The sequence below is a fragment of the Bos indicus genome, chromosome 13 (genome assembly GCF_029378745.1).
Source record: "Bos indicus isolate NIAB-ARS_2022 breed Sahiwal x Tharparkar chromosome 13, NIAB-ARS_B.indTharparkar_mat_pri_1.0, whole genome shotgun sequence".
Lineage (NCBI taxonomy): Eukaryota > Metazoa > Chordata > Mammalia > Artiodactyla > Bovidae > Bos > Bos indicus.
Window position 1 is genome coordinate 77,293,006 of NC_091772.1, and position 21,711 is coordinate 77,314,716.

General features: G+C 41.9%; 1 protein-coding gene across 14 annotated transcripts in view; it reads right to left on the minus strand.

The window, feature by feature from the left end:
• The window catches only part of STAU1 (staufen double-stranded RNA binding protein 1), a 61,904-nt gene extending 40,552 nt beyond the window's left edge, over positions 1 to 21,352 (minus strand). For 3 of the 14 annotated variants that reach the window (XM_070801849.1, XM_070801848.1, XM_070801845.1), the window contains exons 1-5: positions 21,126 to 21,258; positions 10,997 to 11,125; positions 10,666 to 10,740; positions 2,191 to 2,479; positions 408 to 532 (exon numbers count right to left, since the gene is read on the minus strand). In XM_070801849.1, coding sequence (XP_070657950.1) covers positions 408 to 532; positions 2,191 to 2,395 — 330 coding nt within the window. In that variant the 5' untranslated portion in view covers positions 2,396 to 2,479; positions 10,666 to 10,740; positions 10,997 to 11,125; positions 21,126 to 21,258. Of the gene's footprint in view, positions 1 to 407; positions 533 to 2,190; positions 2,480 to 10,665; positions 10,741 to 10,996; positions 11,126 to 21,125 lie in introns of those variants that run through there. The other 11 variants (XM_070801851.1, XM_070801850.1, XM_070801846.1 and 8 more) reach the window with 10 other exon arrangements.
• Between the last annotated feature and the right edge of the window lie 359 nt (positions 21,353 to 21,711).

Here is a 21,711-nt window from a genome sequence, read left to right on the forward strand (position 1 = left end):
TCACCTCCTCTCCCTGCCCGGACCTAAGGTACCTATGCATGTGCAAACGAACAGGAAAGGAGCCAGACGGAGGCTGCAGCCAGGAGGCCCAGAGCCCGGAAAACTCACAGGAAACCATTCACAGGTGCTTGGGACTTGTCTTGATTCAGAATCCTAAACAACCACAAGCTAACTGAAGTTTTAAAAGCCAAATATCCCCCAGAGAAGCATCTCTTTTGTTTGACCCACTCTGCAAGGATGGAAAAAAGAAGTGACTCGCCCAAAATCTATACTTCTGCATCTCTTTAAAACCACCTCAGCAGTTTCAAATATGTGTTTTGAATCACTGCATCACTTGCAACTGTATGAAAAGAAAGAAAACATTCCTAGTGGGTTATAAATGCACAAGCAGTATGGACAATATTTACCTTACAGTGAGCTGGACCTTGCTCACGCAAAAGCTTATACTCAGGCTGAATCTTGTTGAAACGGGCTAACTCATTCACAAGACACATTGGGGTTTTCTCTTTAGGGTGTGCCATGTTAGAAGGAACTGAAAAATAATGTGAGAGCGTTGACGTCAACTAGCAGTGTTAGAGACGGCGGCTCTCCAGGGCTATGAAGAGAGGGAAAACAAACGCAACGTCTAATGATTTAGAGCCAACAGCAATGCAAAACTGCAAACCACACTGAGGGCACGTATCTGAAGACACAGCTGGGATCTTTTCTGAACCAGTTGAAGTCAGGTAACCTAGGAGGGGGTGTGTCTTCAAAAGAGAGAGAACAGAAAACACAGGAATAACTAAACCATGGCAAGCACACAAGATTTGAAATCGGATGAGGGACTGCTATTATAACCAAGGGAATAACAATGAGGTCTTTTGAGCAGAGACACATACACACACTGGTTACTACAACAGTTGTCAGCTGCACCCTGTTCATTATTTCACAAAACGCAATATGCCAATACCATTTCTCAAACGACTGTCTTTTTCCAAATAGTTAACTTCTCCTTCCTGGGACATCTTCTCGTCTTATCTCCAGAGGCTGCCATCCTCAGACTTTACCTATCTTTAATAATTATGTAAGTAAAATAAAATGGTCTTGGAGGGCGGGAGTTTTATAAAGTCAACAAAATGTGGATATAAGAACACATTAGAAGAGACAGCAATTAAATCCCAGAGGACTGAACTAGTCCGTGCCATTGCCTATTAAGATGGTTTTCAAATGGCAAACAGGGGGAACCCTGAGCCTCTAGGGGACTGTGACAAGTCAAGAACGCCACCTGGGGAGCTGGTCCAAGAAGTCCAGAGGCAGCAGCGTGACCGAGTCTGTGCAGCGGAGAGTGGGACGAGCTGAAACCCTAAGGAGAGAGGTACAAAGGAAGGAAGCGAGAGGATGGAGGAGGAAATGCAAGGGAGATGTCAGGCATCAAGGGCCGCGAAGAGCTTATTATAAGGCGACTCCAGTACAGAGACACCTGTGTGGACACCCCCGTTAACTAGCTTTGCAACTTGGGATGAGGAGAGGGGGAGATATGGGGAGCAGAATATTGTTTTTAAGGGTTATTTCCCCAGGGGTTCCAAGTCTTTTCCAATCCATGGATATTTTTATTTCATTTTTGTTTTCCTAATATTCAAATTTGAGGCCTTCCTTTTTAAACATCTCTGCTGCTTTGTTCAATTTCTCTTTGGCCCTCACTGTGATTTCTCAACCACCTCTGGATGGCAATTTAAACTTAGTGAAAATAAAAATTAGCAAATGCCAACACATTCTTCTGTATCCCAAAATCCGGCTGTCCCCTTGCTTGGGATAAATCTTACAGACCTCCAAAAAGGGTACTTACAGCTACAAATCAGTTCTGGGAAATCATTTTAACAGCAGAATTTTCCCATATAACAATGAATATCCCAAGTGGTATTTATTGCTCAATTTTTTTCTGCCAGCTACCAGTTTATAACAGAGTAGGCTTTACAGTTTGGTTTCCAATTTTCTCCTTACACTTTGAAATAGTCTGTAAAAGGCCTCTATTGAGCCAGTATATTATCAAGTGTGTTTTATATCTGATATAAAGAAGTGTGGGCAGTATACTTTCTCCTGCTTCTTGAAGGTAAATGTGCAAGAGCTCCCTGTATCTGCAATCTACTTATCAGGTCAGCAAACAGGCTAAGAAAACATTTGAAACAGAAGACACTTGGATCACACGCTTACCTGCAGCTGCACTGGTGGAGGTAAGAGATGCAGAGGGTAAAGCAGAGTTTTGAATAGGTCTACCTGCATTTTCAGAGGGCAGAGAGCTAGCAGTAGAAGGAATACTCATCAAAGGCTGTGAGAGAAGAGACTGGTTCTTGTTCAGTATTTGGCTCCCTGAGAGAGCAGCAGATGGGTTCTGAACTTGCACTTGAACTTGAGACATGGTCACTTTCAACAAAAGTGAACAACTGCAGGTAAACAGCTTTCAGTGCAGGTTAATTCAGTGCTATGAAGTCTAAAGTTCTACCTGAAAGTTGTAAGGGAAAGAAAATAAAAAGATAAATTATAGAAGAGATATGTAATTGCCAATATTCAGTCAAAAACTGGTGTCACCTACTCAAGTATGAAAACAGCCCGTTCAGTCTGTAACTGTGATGTACAGTAAGATTCACTAGCTTTGTGAATTTCTCATAGTGCTTTTTCCCCCAGAGTGTTTTAAAATGACTTACAACACCCACATACCCTGCACGCTCATTTTACAAAGACTATCGGCAGGGTACAATAATACTTATTGTTGAATACTAAGAATTATAAACTATAGCCTGCATTAAAAAATCAAATTAAAAACATGAAGAGCTTTTCCACTGAATATGGGATATGGTAAAGGTTTCTGGGCTCAAAATGATAAGAAACTGAAAGTAAACTGGGTTTGTAACACCATTACTGGTGAACGTAAACACGGCTTCCATTTTTTGGCCATGTGCTCAGAATGGCACCTCTGGAGCTCTCCTTTAAGTTGACTGAAGAAAGAGAATTAATTCCTCCTTTTTGCCATTTCTTTTTCCTTATGATGATAAAAGACCTTTTTGTTCCCCTGTAAGGTTTGTTTGAGATAGTCTCATTTATTTACAGATTCCAAACAAGAATTGTTGCACCCACAACCATGCTCATGGATCCTCAGAATAGCAAAGAACATTCTATAGTATGTTTATTATTAAAAGCAAAAGTGGAGAAGATGCAGAAGAGAGGAACAGATTTCAGGCTGACAATTTTACTAGTGTGGCTTGTGAAGGGAACAGAGAAGATTTTTATTGTATCTTGTAAGTTCCAAAGGTATTAATTCTAAATACATTTAAATTTCTGCACCAGTCAAAAATAAGGACAGTTCTGCTCATTTTCATGGCCATCGTTCAAAAAGCTGAAAATGTTTAAGCAAATCAAAAGTACTCAAAAATAACCATTAAGCAACAAAGAACAGAAAAAGCCAAGCAAGGCAGAAACCAGCAAACTAACAAATTAGAAGTTCTACTATAAAGTAATTTGTTACTTTCATTTTTTGTTAAGTCTCAAAATGATTTTTAATTAAAGCCAAACCTCTACAAACAGATGAATGACCAAAGCACGTAAGTTACTTGAAGTCTTGGAACACCCTCCCTTGTGGACAGCAAAGTGAAAAAGTGAAGTTGCTCAGTTGTGTCTCCATGGACTGTATGGACTGTGTGACCCCATGGACTGTAGCCTGCCAGGCTCCTGTGCGTGGGATTTTCCAGGCAAGAATACTGAAGCAGGTTGCTCCTGCTCTTCTCCAGGAGATCTTCCTAACCCAGGGATCAAATCCTGGTCTCCCCCCGCACTGCAGGCAGACTCTTTACCATCTAAGCCACCAGGGAAGCCCTTTGCAGAGAGCAAAAAGGACTACAAAACTCAAAACAAGGCAAAAATCAGAAACAAAAGCACCTTGGCTAAACTATGACTTTGGTTAGTAACAGGCATAAATACTACCTTACACGACACAATTCTCCAACATTACAGTTGTTTCCTGTCTACTTTTGAAATCAGAACAAAATAACAGAGGAGATGCACTGAAGATTTGGGTACTGGTCTTAGCAGACAAGTTGCCAGTGTCAAGCAACAAGTCCAAAACCTTTTAGAAGGCAGCTATGACCTCCTTTCATTGTTCAATCAGCTGCCAAAATATAAATATTTCTCTCTCAATCTTCCCCTCCTGCTCTTATTCATTCTCTCCCTCTCTCTCAACTCTGTCCTGACGGCATTTTTCTACCCTCCCGTGCAAAAAAAAAAAAAAAAAAACCACTGAGAGTTGTACTCACAACTTCACAACACCAACCACAGATCACAGGTCCAAACATAAGCCAAAAGCACAGTGTTTGCTCCAGAGTCTACCCGCATCCCAGAAAGTGAAAGTGAAGTCGCTCAGTCGTGTCTGACTCTTTGAGACCCCGTGGACTGTAGCCCACCAGGCTCCTCCGTCCATGGGATTCTCCAGCCAAGAATATTGGAGTGGGTTGCCATTTCCTTCTCCAGGGAATCTTCCCAATCCAGGGAAGCAACCCAACTCTGCCCTGGGTGGCTCTTGAGAGTCTGAGACTGAATGAACTAAATTTAGAAAGGGTGGGGCCCAAAGGGATCTTTGTTGGCTAGCTTCTTTACAGCAGGCCCACTGCCAGCATTTCCAATGACAGGCATAAATTCATAGGTTTGCTAGAAGTTGAGAAATGAAACAAACAGGATATTAATTAAGACTGCCCCAAAAATGCTAACCTCAGGTACACCTGGAGGAGTTTTATCTTTCAAACAACTGGTTGAAATAAGTAGTTCAAAACTGTAGACAGAAAATATTTTAAACCCTAATAAGGCTCTATATTTTATAATTTTTTAGTTTGCAATATGGCCAATAAAAATTCAGCACAGTACTCCTTTTAAGTCATTTACTAATTTAACTTTCCTATGTGTTTTTAAGCCTGAAAATAGAATCTAAAGAAATAGTTTTAAAGAGGCAATTTTGCTCCCCAAGGGCACCTGACAGTATCTGGAGACATCATTTGGCCGTCACGTCCGGGAAATGGGAGAACCTACTGGTGATCCAGTGGGGAGAGGAGCAAGGGTGCCATTTCTAGCACATACATATGCATTCACAGAGCAGAACCCTACTCATGTATGAAGGAGCTCATATTCTCAGAGAGGAAAAGAAAACCCCTTTTCATCTCAAAAGGCCCTGAAATACTGATGCTAATATGTTACCCAAACAGATGCTCTTCCCCTAAGAGAAGTCAGGCAGCTACAAATAAAGCTTTTCACTACTGCCATCTATATAGTTCACGGAAGCATTCAGGGGGATCACAGAATTTCAGAGATATTATTTCCGCATAAATTAAGAACCTTTTGCTCAACCATACTGAGATTAAATCCTTAAATGAAAACTTACACTTTCCTTTACACTTGTCTTTAAGCATTGTTTTCCATCAGATAAATTAGGGACTTAAAAGAGATGTAAATGCTTTATTAGAGTCTTCTTACAGAAGAAGAGTATTTCACACACAGGAAAATTAGGTTGAAAAGTTTAAAACACAAAGACTCCAGTTTTCCCTGAGGCTGGAAACACTTTTGACTGTGAAGCCTGTGTTGTGCTGTTTCCCTGCCTCCTGCCTCCAGCACAGATGAGAACCGTTCATCTACTGATTTTTTCCTCTAATTGGGGAGCTTGAGATACCAACTCAAGAAACCATTTTCATCCTGTTCTCAAATCCTAAATTTATGGAATGCAAATAAAGGACTACAACATTGTGAGTGGTGAGATGACAAGAGTTATGGGTACCTCTTTTTAAAAAATTCTTAATTCCAAGTCCCCCCAGATCCTAACTTGGGCCTGGCGACATAAAAATCTCATAAAAAACAGTCTCACCTGGCAATTTCCACTTTACAAGTGTCAAGTACTTTTTAATGGGTTGCAGTAAGGGGAATATGGGCACATTATAAAAGCATTTTGAAAAATTGTACATGATGTGCTAAAAAGTGATCAGGCACAAAATGCACATTCCTAACTCAGCCAATGAATCTACCAAAACTGGGCCATACTGAGTGCACAGCCTGAGTGACTTAATACACAAAAAGGCAGACCCTTCTAGAAACAGTTTACAGAACCACCTACAGTACTGCTTAGTACCAATCCCTTTCAACTAACAGACTACTAAACTGCACAGTATGAAACATCTACTTCAGCAATTATGGGAAAACATCATTTCTATTACTAATACCCATTTTTTAACAGCGTTAACACATAAGTGTCCATACTTTTGTGCAATCTACACATCATTCCCTTTTGTAATAAGTGATGTTTCCAAACAAGATGTATTTTTTAAAAAAAGGAAGGAAGGAAAGAAAAAGAAAAGAAAAAAGTCATCCCAATTCTGGACAAGCTTTTAAAAGCCAAAACACCGCACTAAGTATTTCCCCTTCTTGCCTTTATTATTAGGTTAGTGCAAAAGTAATTGCAATTTTGCCCTGTTAAACCCTGCCATTTGATACTGGAAATGCATCCTTAAATGTGGTTATGTTGTATTAATATATCATTTTAATGCACATTTCTCACTTTTTTTTTCGAACGACATTTGCTATTTATTTTATATTTAGACTATGGAAATGATGTTAGACAAACAGCAAATTCGAGCAAGTTTTAATTCAAGTTCAAAGTGAGTTGTAAAGCAGTGGAGACAACTCACAACATCAACAACACATTTGGCCCAGGAATTGCTAATGAACATACAGTGCAGTGATGGTTCAAGAAGTTTTGCAAAGGAGATGAGAGCTTTGAAGATGAGTGTAGTGGACGGCCATCAGAAGCTGACGATGACCAACTGAGAGCAATCATCAGAGCTGATACTCTTATAACTACACAAGAGGCTGCAAAGAATTCAACGTCTACCATCTACAGCCATTCAGCATTTGAAGCAAATTGGAAGGGTGAAAAAACTCAGTAAGTGGGTGCCTTGTGGGCTGACCAGAAATAAAAAAAAAAAAAAATCGTTCGGAAGTGTCATCTTCTCTTGCTCTACGCCAACGACAAACCATTTCTCGATCAGATCGTAACATGCGACGAAAAGTGTCATTAAATAAATTTGTCATTTTATATGACAACTGGCGATGACCAGCTCAGTGGCTGGACTGAGAAGCAGCTCCAAATCACTTCCTAAAGCCAAAGCTGCACCAGAGAAAGGTCATGGTCACTGTTTGGTGGTCTGCTGCCTGTCTGATCCACTACAGCTTTCTGTATGTTCAGCAAATTGATGAGATGCACCAAAAACTACAATGCCTGCAGCTGGTATTGGTCAACAGAAGGGCCCAATTCTTTTCCACAACATCCAATCGCACGTCGCACAACACTTCAAAAGTTGAATGAATTGGGCTACAAAGTTTTGCCTCCTCCATCATATTCACCTGACCTCTCACCAAACGACTACCACTTCTTCAAGCATCTCGAGAACTTTTTGCAGGAAAAACGCTTCCACAACCAGCAGGAGGCAGAAAATGCTTTCCCTGAGTTCGTTGAATCCTGAAGCACAGATTTTTATGCTACAGGAATAAACTAACTTATTTCTCATTGACAAAAATATGTTGATTGTAATGATCCCTACTTGAAGTAACAAAGATGTGTTTGAGCCTAGTTATAGTGATTTAAAATTCACGATCCGAAAAAACCACAATTACTTCTGTGCCAACTTAATAAATCTTACATAGTATGGGTACACAGATATGAAGGATCTGTGCTTCACCATAACACAGCTTTAGCAGTACCAACGGCAATTTTAGGATACATTTATTCACTATTCAACAAAATCTATTAAGCCTCTACTACATGTGAACTCTTCTATGGCAGACTATACATTCTCAAGTGCTAGAACTACTTGTTAAACTTTTCCTCAAAGACACAAGAAGAGCTCTTTAAGCAACCAACTGTACATCTATTAATCTGTTCTCTACAGCTTGTGAGAGGCTTTACTTAGAGCAACTTCGTCAACAACAACAAAAAGTTAAGGAACAAACCACTTTTCCTATAAAAGTCTTGAAATATACCTAAAATACCCACATCATTCCCTTACATCCAACAGGTTACTTCCAAGATCCTTCTCCCAGACATCTTTCTAGCTGCAATGAGGTTATACAGTTTTCTGCAAGTGAACTCACTCCCCCAACCACCACTTCACCCTACCTTCACCTCCCCTCCAGCAGCATCCTCCACCCCCTACCCCCCAAAGACAGCACTTCACTGACTCCAAAGGTTATCCAAACACCCGTAGGCAGAGCACCAGAAGCACAGAAACACGGCAGTCATTATCATCCTACATAATCATTTCCAAAAAGACAATGTCAATGTCAAGCAAATAATGTTCAACAACAGGCCCATATACCAAATCACACAATAATAAAAGGTTCTTCAAAAGAAATATGACTGAACTACTTAAGAGGAAAAAGAGAGAGAGACAGCAATGTACTTGGTGCCCAGGAGAAAGACACAGGACAAACAGCCATGCTGAGGCACAATCACTTGCAAGGCAATAAAGTGAGCCAAAAATAACGCCTGGAAACCCAGACTCGTCAAGACCTTTGCACCCAATACAAGAGCCTGACTGCAGCCCTCACACAGTTGGCCCAATGCCATGTGGGCAGTGGGCAACTCTCTTTCCACACAAATGTAACCACTGGGTAGTCCATTTAAAGAAATACTTCCTAAAAGAGAATTCATTATTAATTGTTTATCACAGAAAAGCTATCACACCATACCGTAGGCTAAAGTGAAAAAAAAAAAAAAGATTTCGTTCTGCAGCCTAGCAAGTTGCAAATCTTTCTTTTCTAGGCTTGAAACCTTATCAAGAGCTCCCCGCCCCGCCAATCTCCCTTCTTCTAGAAGAAACTCTTAAAAACAACACAAATACATTATTTCTGTAAATACGGAAGTGGGTTTGAGAGGTTGGTATGTTTTTTTGGCTACGCAGCACAGCTTGTGGGATCTTCTATAATCCACTGACCAGCAGCTGAACCGGACCCTCGGTAGAGAAAGCAAGGAGTTCTAACCACTGGACCACCAGGGCATTCCCAAAATGGAAATGTTTTTAAATCAAAATATCCATCTGTGATTCGCTGGAGATTTGTAAGAGTAGTACTGTGTACCATATCTTGAATAAGAAGGGGCTTGGTTCAACTCCGTTAACTGGCTTTTCCTTTCAGAGAAGAGAAATTGTAGACTGTAGCCCTGTGCCATCTACCTAGAAACACAACAGCATTTACCACCATCTTCAGGCAAAACGGACCAGTGCCAAGACTTACGTTTCTAAGAAACCGGCCTTGCTGTTAAGGCTGTGTGCTCAGTTGTGTCCAACTCCTTGTAACTTTATAGACTGCAGCCCACCAGACTTCTCTGACCATGTAATTTTCCAGGCAAGAATACTGAAGTGGGTTGCCATTTCCTTCTCCAGGGGGCCTTCCCGACCCAGGGATTGAACCCGCGTCTCCTGCATTGGTAGGTGGATTCTTTACCACTGAGCCACCTGGGAAGCCCTTTGCTGCTAAGTAGCAACCAACAATGTTAAATCAGATCAAACTTTTGAGTTGTAGCTTTCAGTTCTACTCCCAACTCAGACCGCAATTCTATGTCCAGCTCCTGGCAATCCACTGCTTGCTTGCCTCGGTTTGCCCAAAGTGCCACGTAAAGGCTCTCTGACAAAGCCTCAGCTGTAGTGATCTGAAAGCTACAACCCTGACGGGATCCTGAGGCACTGTAACAGTTACTCAGTTCTTTGAAAAGAAAAGTATTTTACAAATTCAGTGTGTTGAGTGCATACATATCCATTTCCCTGGGCTTTGTATGACAGTTTCTTTTGCATCAATTTCCTCATTCCCAAGGAAAGCAAGGGCTCACTTGTCTCCTAATCGCCACCTCAGAGAGAGGGTGTTGCTGACGGGCTTCCAGCTCTTAGAGGGAGACTGCTACAGAGCACAGAGCAGGGCCAGTGCTTGCAGTGTGTTTTGCAGTCTCCTCATCAAGGACTGTAAAATCCTGAACACGCTTACTGTAAACCTTTTTTGGTTGAGACAATCAAAAGCAGCCAGTGGGAAATGGAATTTGTCTTCATTCACAATAGAAAATGATGCTGAATTATTCCCACCAGCTTAAAAACCAAGTTTAGCAAAAATCAAAGGCAAATCTCTAAATAAATCTCTAAATCAAAGGCAAACTAAATAAAGTTTCTATAACCAAGATGCTATGTTTAATGTCACTTCAGTGGTCAATTTTCACGTCTCTACATTTAAAGTACATGGTAGGGCTGGCTAGAAGGTTTTAGCAAAAATCAAAGGCAAATCTCTAAATAAATCTCTAAATCAAAGGCAAACTAAATAAAGTTTCTATGACCAAGATGCTATGTTTAATGCCGCTTCAGTGGTCAATTTTCATGTCTCTACATTTAAAGTACATGGTAGGGCTGGCTAGAAGGTTTTACATTATTTCAACAATTTCCCCTGTATTTACTTTCGAATTAAATCCTAAAAGTAAAAAGAAATCAAACTACATAAAGTTTCTTCTGTTTCTCTAATATTATAGCCAGAAGTAAAAGCCATTTGCCATATAAATCACTGAAGAATTCAAAAACATTATAGATTATGAACAAGCCTGAAATTATAGAGCCAAACTATGCATACCTTAAAAACAAGTGCTTCAGCAACAATGTCGTTTTGGTTCAGTTCTGAGAGGTTAGCTACGTGATTAGGAAACTCCTGGAAAATAAGAAAGCATGGTACTTTACTAGAGTCAATCTTTTTCTGAAAACAAAGATATACATTGCTGAATTTACCAGGAAGCTTCTGAAAGCGTGAAGTCAAGGCTTGCAGCAGCACACAATAGCGTCTACTAGAAGACACACCTGCCTGGGAGCCGACTGGGTGCAAAGCGCGTCGCAGACACAGACATAAGGGACAACAGAAATGTCCTTCTTAAGCCTTAATTACTTCCTGCTAAGCGAACTATGAATACCTCGGAAATTAATTTTTTAAAAGGAGCTCAAGGGAACTCCCTGGTAGTCCAGCAGTTGGGGCTCCACTGTTTCAGCGCCTAGGACACGGGCTCAATCGATTGCTCACTGGGGATGTAAGATCCTTCAAGCTGCATGGTGTGGCCGAAAAGGAAAAAAAGGATCCAGACATAAAATATTTTCCAACCACACAAGTCTGATTTTTAAATTTGCAGCCCCCCTCTTTTAACTACTGGTTAAATACTTTAGGGCATAAATGTCCTTACCATACGCTTGATGATGCAAATGCAATTACATGGGAAAATTTACAAAAAGGCACTCTGTACACAAGTATTCTTATATTAAACTGCAAAATATGAAAAAACACATTACCTCTGGTAAATCTAAAACCATAATCATTCTTTAGGACTGGATTTCAGGTAACATAAGAGTTTAACTCTCAAACTCCCAAGTCTCATTTACCTAGCGGCTCCTCCTCTTTAAATGGCCAATAGTCAGTAACAAACAGAATTCCTTACCTTGAGATGCTTTTTGCATTCTTACAACATAAAATAATTTTAATGTTGCTCATTTCAATTACACACTGCTACTGTGATTAATAAGCAATAAAAAGTAGCTTTGCTGTCCAACTAATTTCAGAAATAAAATCATGAGTTCTAATGTTCTACAGTATTTTAACAACCCAAGTTCTTCCTGTAAATAGTATACTACACTAACAATTTTCCAATCTAGAACCCTACTGTTCCACAATCTTGCCCATTCAAAGACTAGCATGAATGGAAACTGAAAAGGCCTGTGCAGAGCCCAAACAGGTGTCTAAGGCCACCTAACAGAGCCTGTGCCTTTGATCAATGGGGCTTTCCTCAATCCAAGCCCATCTAAATCTATGCTGAATGCTTTTGGTAGGTTTGGTTTTCCAGCCCAAACCTGAAGTTAAAAAACTAAAATGGGGGATTTCCCTGGTGGTCCAGTGGCTGGGACTCCGTGCTCCCGATGCAAGAGCCCTGGGTTTGATCCCTGGTTGGAGAACTAGATCCCACATGCCTCCACTAAGAATTCACACATTTCAACGAAAGGTCCCGCATGCTGCAACTAACACTTAGCACAGCCAAAAAAATGAATTAATTTTTAAAAAATTCAAATGGAATAAAGCAGCTGCTATTAATAGATTCAGAAAACAGTGAGAAACAACTGCCAGCAACTTAACAGCAAGGAAAATAGGGGTGGGGGAAGGGCAGTCTACAACCACCTGGATTTCAAATGTCTCAACACATGTAAGTGATAGCTGAGATTCACATACACGTTCACATTTCCATGAGCAAACTTTTTCTTTAAATCCCCAACCATTTCCAAAGCCAACATGGTTATTATCCGTGTATGTTTATAGCATTCACGCCAAGCAGCAGCACAGAAGACTATAGGTTAAGCCCAACTCCCTTTCTTTCCCACTCAAGAAACACACTAGAATGCAAGAGAGTGAATTAAACTCACTGTTGTGTTCAACTCAACAAGTATTTCCTGAACACCCACTACATTGTAGGCACTATTCTGGGCACTAGGGAGAGAGGAGTACACAAGTTCTTGTCCTCACGGACTCCACATTCGTATAGGAACAACCTTGAACCCACACAAATTTAAATAAATAATTTACTGCTGCTAAGTCGCTTCAGTCGTGTCCGACTCTGTGCAACCCCATAGACGGCAGCCCACCAGGCTCTGCTGTCCCTGGGATTCTCCAGGCAAGAACACCGGAGTGGGTTGCCATTTCCTTCCCCAATGCATGAAAGGGAAAAGTAAAAGTGAAGGCGCTCAGTCGTGTCCGACTCTTAGCGACCCCATGGACTGCAGCCTAACAGGCTCCTCTGTCCATGGGATTTGCCAGGCAAGAGTACTGGAGTGGGCTGCCATTGCCTTCTCCAAATAATTTACAGTAGCATTTTAATTAGTAGTAACATAATTTGTAATACACATTACCTCATCACTAAAGAAGACACAACAAAATATAAAAGGCACTTTGGCTGCAAGACATTGATGTAGGATAAGGCAGACTAGCTATTACAGGGCTGTTTGGGTGAGGTACAGAAACCTGTTTTTTTTTAACAGCTTGATTACAGCTCAGAATTTTATTTGGTAAACAAAGGATAGTGCACCCTCAAAGCGTTGAGGGCAGGCCAACCCAGAAGGAGTGGCCGAGAAAGCTCTCGACTGGGGATCTGAGGCTGGGCCCCAATTTTGGTGCTCAGCTGAATCATCCTGAGCAACTTACTCTGTAGGCTCAACCTTTTAATATGTTAAATAGAGTTACTGCCACCAATTTCACATGATTAATAAACCATACTCATATTATTCCTGGGTGGATTAACTGGTAATGTAGATGAAATGCTTGTAAATGATGACATGTCACACCAAAGTCAGCTGTTAAACATCACTTTCTTAGGGTACACAGTAACCAACATTATAATACTAATAAATTATGCTTAAGATACATTATTTGAGAAAGAAAAAAATATATAGGACTTTCCTGGGGGTCCAGGGGTTAAGAGTCCACACTTCCACTGCAGGGGGCGTGGATTTGATCCCCGGTTGGGGAACTAAGCTCTCACATGCCTTGTAAACGGGCAAAAAAAGACTGTAACAAACTTAAAAACAACCTCATCCCCTCCAAAAAATTTTTTTACTTTATTCTTTTTTGTTTGGTGTTTAATAAATTCTGAGTTAATAGGGAAAAATAGTTCCCTGAGGCAGTCATCCTCTAACTGTTCCAGACTCTAAAGGTTCATTCTACGACAAACCAAAAGGAAACTTATTTACCTAACCATATTTGACTGTCATCTAGGTAAAGTGTCATGGAGCTTCAAGGAGCAGGTTAAACTGTGCAACAAAGAACATGAGCATCCAAGAATAATCAGACTTATTATTACATATAAATTCTCTGCTAACAGAGGAAAGGACCACCTAGCACTTTATACCAAATCACAATGGCAACGGCAGACAGTGGCCCTATTTGTATCAGGATGGAATCTGCAAGGGTAGAAAATTCATGCCTCAGTTAATTTTAATCTATAGAAAGCATGGACTTCAAAAAAGAAAAAAATGTGCGAGAATTAGACAAGATCTAATGGCACCCCACTCCAGTACTCCTGCCTGGAAAATCCCATGGACGGAGGAGCCTGGAAGGCTGGAGTCCACGGGGTCACTGAGGGTCGGACACGACTGAGCGACTTCACTTTCACTTTTCACTTTCAAGCATTGGAGAAGGAAATGGCAACCCACCCCAGTGTTCTTGCCTGGAGAATCCCAGGGACGGGGGAGCCTGGTGGGCTGCCGTCTATGGGGTTGCACAGAGTCGGACATGACTGACGTGACTTAGCAGCAGGTAGATCCCAAAGCTCCTGCCTGAGAGGAGCTAATACAGTAACCACTTAAGAAGCATTATCTGCTCACTCCCTTCCCAGAAAAGACCTATTTCCAACACCTTTTCCTGATTAATGAGACACACTTACAACACCTTGGTTGAGATTAAACACAGAATGGAAACTCAAATACCATCTCACTAAAACGCCAAAACCAAAGGCACACTTAGTTTCACTGATCTAGCCTTTTAAGATGAGCCATAAGAGATGACGACTGCAGAGTTGGAGAACCAAAGAGGCTTCCCATTCAGGGGATCATCGATTCAAAGAAAGTAAAAAAAAAACTGTTTAAGAGGCAGTCCAATACCAAATAGAAAGTTACATTAAATATTCTGAGTACCGTCAGCCAGGAAATGAATGTTAGAAATGGCTGGGAACCAGAGAGGGCAACAGCTCTATAAAGTTAGAGGCTTAGTTAACTCATTTCCAATAAAGCAGAATAACGCGACTCTAAAGAAACCAGTTTTCTTAGCAACAATCTTGTCTATAGTTAATCAATCATTTATAATAAACTTCATGAAGGGAGATTATAGCAATAATTTAGGGAAAGGCTAAGGAAACCTCCTCCTCCCCATTTACTTCTAAGCCCTACCCTCAACCTTTGAATCAGCCTAACAGTTGATAAGTTGACTGGAGCAATCTATCACAACAAATAAAAGGAAACTGTAAATCCAAGCTACTTCAAGGAAATGACACAGCATTCATTTAAAAGACTGAGTATTACTGAGCCAAACTTTTTCCCGGATTGGTCTAAAGCCTTAGTGAACAAAATTCATCCTAACTGCCCTGGGTGGGAAAACTGGGAAGAAAGCACTGTTGACCGGCAGAATCAATCATCCTAAACAAAAAGCACCTGAGAATAATTAGAGACGGCGTGCTCAGTAGGAGGAGCTCAGGACCCGCTCCAGTACCGGGCCTCCTGGATGGACCTCAGCTATTACAACCCTTCACTGCAAAGGCAGCTCAGGAGGATCAGAAATACAACATAAAGTGTCCACTTCAACCTCTAGCACAAAGGAAGAGCTCAATCAACAGCAGCTTTTATATTATTAAATAAATTCAATCTGACCTTTCAGATTCCTTTGCTGCATCAAGTAACTCTCACCCTGTAATCCTAACCTGGCACATGGTAAGAGCTCAATAAATAGTAGCAAAAATTGTCCAGCAAATTCACTGATCCTGTCCTCAGTCATAAAACATCTATAAATATAAACTTACAGTTACACACCACTTGTAAAAAAAATTTTTTTTTAATGGAAGTAGAGAACATGCTGATTAAAATCAACCCACACTCACTGGGTAACCAACTGTACCGATACCTCAGGTAGACACACAATCTGATGAGCAACCATTTCATTTTGGGAAAAGACCCCAGGGCATTTAAATAGGTTTTCTTAGACTTTGTAGTTCAGCAGACATTTCAAAAGGCCTCTAGGATAATTATGACCTCTATTATATGATAAAACAATTTTCTGTTTTGCTTTCATTACTGTTAAAAACTCACAAAGTCATCACACTTTTCCAAATTAGATTCCAGTTTAAACAGAAGCAGATGGGCTACAGATTTAATATTTAGAAGACCAATTTTTAATTGAAAGCAAATACATTCTTGGATACATTTTCCTACTTTTGTTTTCAGTAAATATACTTTGAGGGAGTCCCCTGAATATACTCCTTTAACAATTGAACATGTGTTATTTCAGAAAATATAATTAAGTCTGAAGAGAGTTTGCTTCTACCTCCATTTATCTGGTGACACAAATCACTTTACATCAGCCTTATTCACTTCTATGGAAATGTACATATTTAAAATAAACAAGCTATTGGCAGTAATTTCCTCATTCTACCATTTTATTAAAATAAATAATTATCTTTGATAGTTCAGAGAATTTTTTAGTTCAGAGCATGAAGCTGTCAGCAAAATATATCCAAGCCATCCATCTGGCAGCATTTGTTAAGATCAACATAGCTGCATATTTATAATCTTACTATCTCCTTATGTGAGAAGAAAGGATCTGATCAACATTACTCAAACTTTGTAATACTTGATACATGGATAAGCACATCTTCATGCAAAAAGTTCTTAAAACAATTCCCTTTAGAAAGCAAAGTTCTGGGACTTCCCTGGTGGTCCAGAGGTTAAGATTCTGGTTTTCTTCTTCAGAGGGCACGGGTTCAGTCCCTGGTCAGGGAAGTTCTACATGCTGCACAGTGCAGCCAAAAAAATAAAGCAAAGAGTTCTGTAACTAAAATAAAATTTGGAAACAAAAGTCAACAAAGCTCTTGGCTTTCAGGATCAAGGAATACCTTGTAGAATTGTCTCAATTAAGATTAACTCTGGTAGATAATCATGCTGTGTGCTGATATTATAATTTACTTGGAAATGTACTGAAAATAAAGCAGATTAATGAATTAAGAGAGATGGACAGACAGAAATGATAAAGCAAATATAGTAAAATAATGGCAGAAAGTAGGTGGTAAATACAGAGGTGTACACTGAAATTCTTGAAACTGTTATATGTGTGAAAAATTTCATAACAAAATGTTAGGGGAAAATAACCATAGCAACTAAAATGTCTTCTCATGGTTAAATGTATAAATTATATTTTTTGGATAAAACGTGGTCAAAACCAAGCATTTAAGGAAAAGCCCATGCAGAAAATTCACCAGAAGCATTTTAACTACAAAGGTCTCTGTCACAAGAAGTTAATCTGAAACAATCTGTTACAGATCTAATGTGAAACAAAAATATGCTATAAAATTCTCTAAACTTTTTTTTTAGGTGAATCTGCACCAATATATGGAGAAGGAATTGGCAACCCACTCCAGTCTTCCTGCCTGGAGAATCCTAGGGACGGGGAAGCCTGGTGGGCTGCTGTCTCTGGGGTCGCACAGAGTTGGACACGACTGAAGTGACTTAGCAGCAGCAACAGCAGCAGCAGCACCAATATAACTTAACAATAGTAGCTTGTGAACTTTACTGATTGAAAAAATAATTTTACACAACAACTCAATGAACACACATATATAATACGTACACATACATAAGGGAAACAAAAGTTCTCTAAATAATTTTGAAGGCGCCAAATCCTATTCTGAGAGAAATAAAGCAACTCCAAAAGCTCTCATTTGAGGGAGAGAAATTAATATTTCCCCAAACTGAGCAATTCTTTGTTACTAAGTAGGACATCAAATATGATCCAGTTTGGAGACTCATAAACTAGGCTTCTAGTATTGATATACGACATCCTACAGAAAGATACCTTTTTCATGAAAGTTTCATCTTTCTGCTGGTGAATTTCACTCTTTCTCACTCCATCCAGTCAAAGCACATCAGAGAAAACTGCCCCATAAGCTGAGACCCACTCTATGCCTCCGCCCACGGTCAAGTCTTATTGGAGAGAAACTCTGGATAAAGCAGCACGCTATAGCCCATGTTTAATAATTATATCCAGAATGTTAATGGCTTAGACTTCAGAATCGCAGAGGGGGAAGTTCCATGAGTCATGCTCATCTCTAAACTTAAGATAATCTGTATATAAATAGGCTTTCTGGCCGAATCTTAAAAGTGAGCACTTTAGTCTGAACTAACAGTAACAATTCCAAATATTTAAAAGTTTTACTTAACGCCTACTGGGAAACACTGTGCATTTTTAAAAAATAAACTATGTTTTGTGTCCTTTCTTAGATATCAAAATGGTTGGGTTTCCCCCCTCCCTAATTTTAAGAGGCAGGCATATTCCTGCTCATCTCCCAGGTTGTAGTAACTAACAAGTAAATTAACTGATTAAGCTCAAAAGTAAATCTGAACAATTGAAATAATGATATGACAGGTCTACAAGTTGAAAACTGTTCATAACCAGAAATTTCAAAAGTAACAGTAACAAACACAATATTCCTGTCAACCTCCATTCTAAGAGAGATCTCTTTTTAGATGAGAAGGAAAAATATGAATATTCATGCTGTGAATTCATTCTTATTTACAAAATTGGTTTATAAATACAGCAGATTGTGGGGAGTGGCCATCTTTAAAATAAATCTTTGAAATAAAATATCCTTTGCTTAATTCTTACCCTAAGGTGATAGTGTATTTACACAACTACTGTAAAGAAACTTTGGAGGTTTCATAATGAATTATTAACTGTACTTTAACTTTGACACAAAGCTTTTCTCCATTAAAAGTGGTTTAACAGGTAGGCCTCCACCAAAACAAGATTAGGGATATATGTATTTATGATTGCTTTTCAATTACAGTGAATAGCTCAAGAACTGTTGATATTGTACACAAAGAAGCAGGGCAGCATTTTGGATAGGTCTTTGAGGGTGGTTAAGTACCCCCCCCCCATATACAGTAATCATGTATAAACAGAGATAAGAAGCCCAACAAACAAAATAAGAACTATGATTCCACTAAAAGTAAACCTTGTGACAGATTAAGAGTCTGGGGCAATCTGGTAAAATTGTATGATATTCAGGATTTATTTCAAAATAACCTAGTTTGGGGGAGGGGGCACTACATGAAACAAGACTGACCTTGGCTATGAGTTAATAATTATCAAATGTGAATGATCAATTCAGGGGGTTCTCTGTACTATTCGACTTTTGTATGTTTTCCATAATAAAATGTTTTTTTAAAAATTAGATTATCAACTGCAGAGTTAAAGTCATTTCCCTAATACTACAATTTTGAATATGGCAGAAGACATGCTTTGTATTGCCTGTATAGCTGTTTTTAGAGAGTCATCCAAAGACTTTAAACTATTTCTTGGATGTAAGACTGTGTCAAAAAATTCTAGGAAAACGTCAAAATCCAGGAGGCCACTTTCAATCCAGTGTGTTACTGAGAGATGGGTGTAAATCAAAGTTTAAGTTCAGAAGGAAATGTACTACCTAAAACAACCCTATGATATAGGAGGGTCAGTCAGCAGAGCAAACACACCTTCCTCACTCTTCCATAAGTTAGAACCCCCATAAACTGAGTTTCCTTAATGAAGGGGACAACTGGACAACTGAAAACAGAATTAAAAGAAACTCAGTATCTTCAAATCAAGCTGCTGTGTAAAAATCCCACTTGTTGGAAGGAAGGCTAAGAAGGGAAGGGATATAGACACACATACAGCTGATTCACAAGGTTGTACGGCAGAAACTAACACAACCGCTGGAAAGCAATTATGCTGCAACTAAATAATCACCACCAACAAAAGAAATAAAAATTAAAAACTAAAAATCTCACCCGTGACCAGGATGACTGAAGCTCCCTCCACCACCACTAGTTTTGACTTCAACAAGCTGCAGTGCAATCTACCTTTGGTAAGCACACTGATTCCTGAAAAGTCCAAAATCAACCAAAAATCTGGTCTCTTTTTCCACCACCCTCTAAACGATGAAAGCGACAAGCAAAAGGGCAAGAGTGACCTTAAAAACGTCCCTCAGCCAGAGAACAGAGGCAGAACAGACGGAAGCACACATCTTCGCCGAACAGAAGGAAACGTCCACATAAGCAACACTGCAACACGGAGGTGGGGCAAGGGCTTAAAAGCAAGGCCGGCCCGCGGGGACAGAGGGGACTTAAAAGCAAAGCTGCGGTGAGGGGAAAAAAAAGTCAGAAGTTAGAGATGCAGCAGCAAGAAAAGACAAGACATTTTTCCAGCTCCGGACACGGACACCCTCCCTCCAGAGCCTGACAAACACAGCAAGTGCTCCAGAATGGTTTGCTAAACTCAAGGAAACTTTCCCAGAAATGGAATGACAACAAGAAGCCGGATGATGGGCAGGGGGAAAGAAAAAAAAAGGACAGGTTGCTCATAGACTTGAGGGAACTGGTGAAAATCCTGCAGTTGACTCAGCGGAGGAGATGGAAATAACAACACTTATCTTTCACAGACTGCCGGCTCAGGGTGTCCCCATGAAACAGACGCCCCTTTCAGATGCTGACCACCCCAAAACAATGCCCCGGCGCTGGCGGTGGGCACGAAGCTGAAACGTTTCCGCCTCTAAGGAAACCCAAAACGGGTAGGTAGGTCAACTCTGGTCCAATCTCTCTACCCATTAAGTTTGACCCTAATATCACGCTAATAAACTATGCAGGCGGTGTATTGGGACACGCTGTGGGTCTGGCACCCTGATAAGCGCTTCCCACGCCCCGTTTCACTGAACCCTACCAGCCTTCGGAGGCAGGGACGGCATTCGCCCCCCTTTTTTTCAGTAACCAAAACACAAAAGACTTCCAGCGACTTGCCGAAGGGGGGGGACAGTGCTGGGATCTGCCCCACAACCCCCGCGTCGGACACCTGGGCCAGGCTCGTATCACGCTCCATACCCGGCTGAGGTGATCTGGGTGTCCCGGACCCCCAGGGACTGGAAGCGGGGGGACCCCCCCGCACCCCTCCCGCCCCGGCCCCGAGAATAACTTCGGCAACGCCGCGCGAGGAAAAGGAATGAAGCAAGGCGGCGTGGCACCTGTTTTCTGGGCCGCCCAGCGCGGGACGGAGTGGCTGCGGGCGCCCCGGGGTCCAGGCCGCGCGGGGCGCCCGGGGGCTGGGGGGCGCGGAAGAGCCCGCCTCCTCCGGGAAGGCCCCGCGGGCGGGAGAGAGAGGCCCGGGCGGGGGGTGAAGAGGGGGCGCCGAGCAAGGCCGAGAGCGCGCAGGCCCGCCGCGGCCTAAGCCCCAGGCGCGCGGCCCACCGGCCCCCGCGGCCCCGTCAGGCCCGGCCGTCTCACCTGGCTGCTGCCCCGGGCTCGTCCCCCGGCCGGCGGTCCTGGGCGGCGGCGAGGAGGGGAAGGAGGAAGGGGCAGAAGGAAGGGACGTCGGGTTGGGAGAGGCGGAGTGGCCGCAAAGGAGGCGGGCGCCGCCGGGCCGGGGGGGTCTGAGGGAGGCGGGGAGCCGAGCCAGACGCGGCCGCCGCCGGCGCAAACGCTGAAGAGCCGCCCCGGCGCCCGCAGCCCCGCAGGAAGTGACGGGGGAGGGGCCTGCGCCCGCCCTCCCGGCCCCCGCCCGTCTCCGTGCCCAACCCCACCCCCACCTGCGGCCCATACTACAGGTCCCGGCGGGCGCTGCGGCAGCCGCCGTCACATGAGGCGCGACGGGAACCGGGCTGGCTGGAGCCGGGCCGGCCCCGCCTGTCAGCCCTAGGCGCCCGGGGCCTGCTGGGAGTTGTAGTCCTCTGGGGGTCGGGGGGGGGAGGTGTGGGTTGCCCGCTGGAGAGGAACGGAGGCTGGGCCTTCCTTCTTTCCTCCTTCCGCTTCGTTCTTCCCTTTTCCCCTTTCCGTCATCGTCTCCTCCGACCTGCGTTACTCCTTTCTCGCC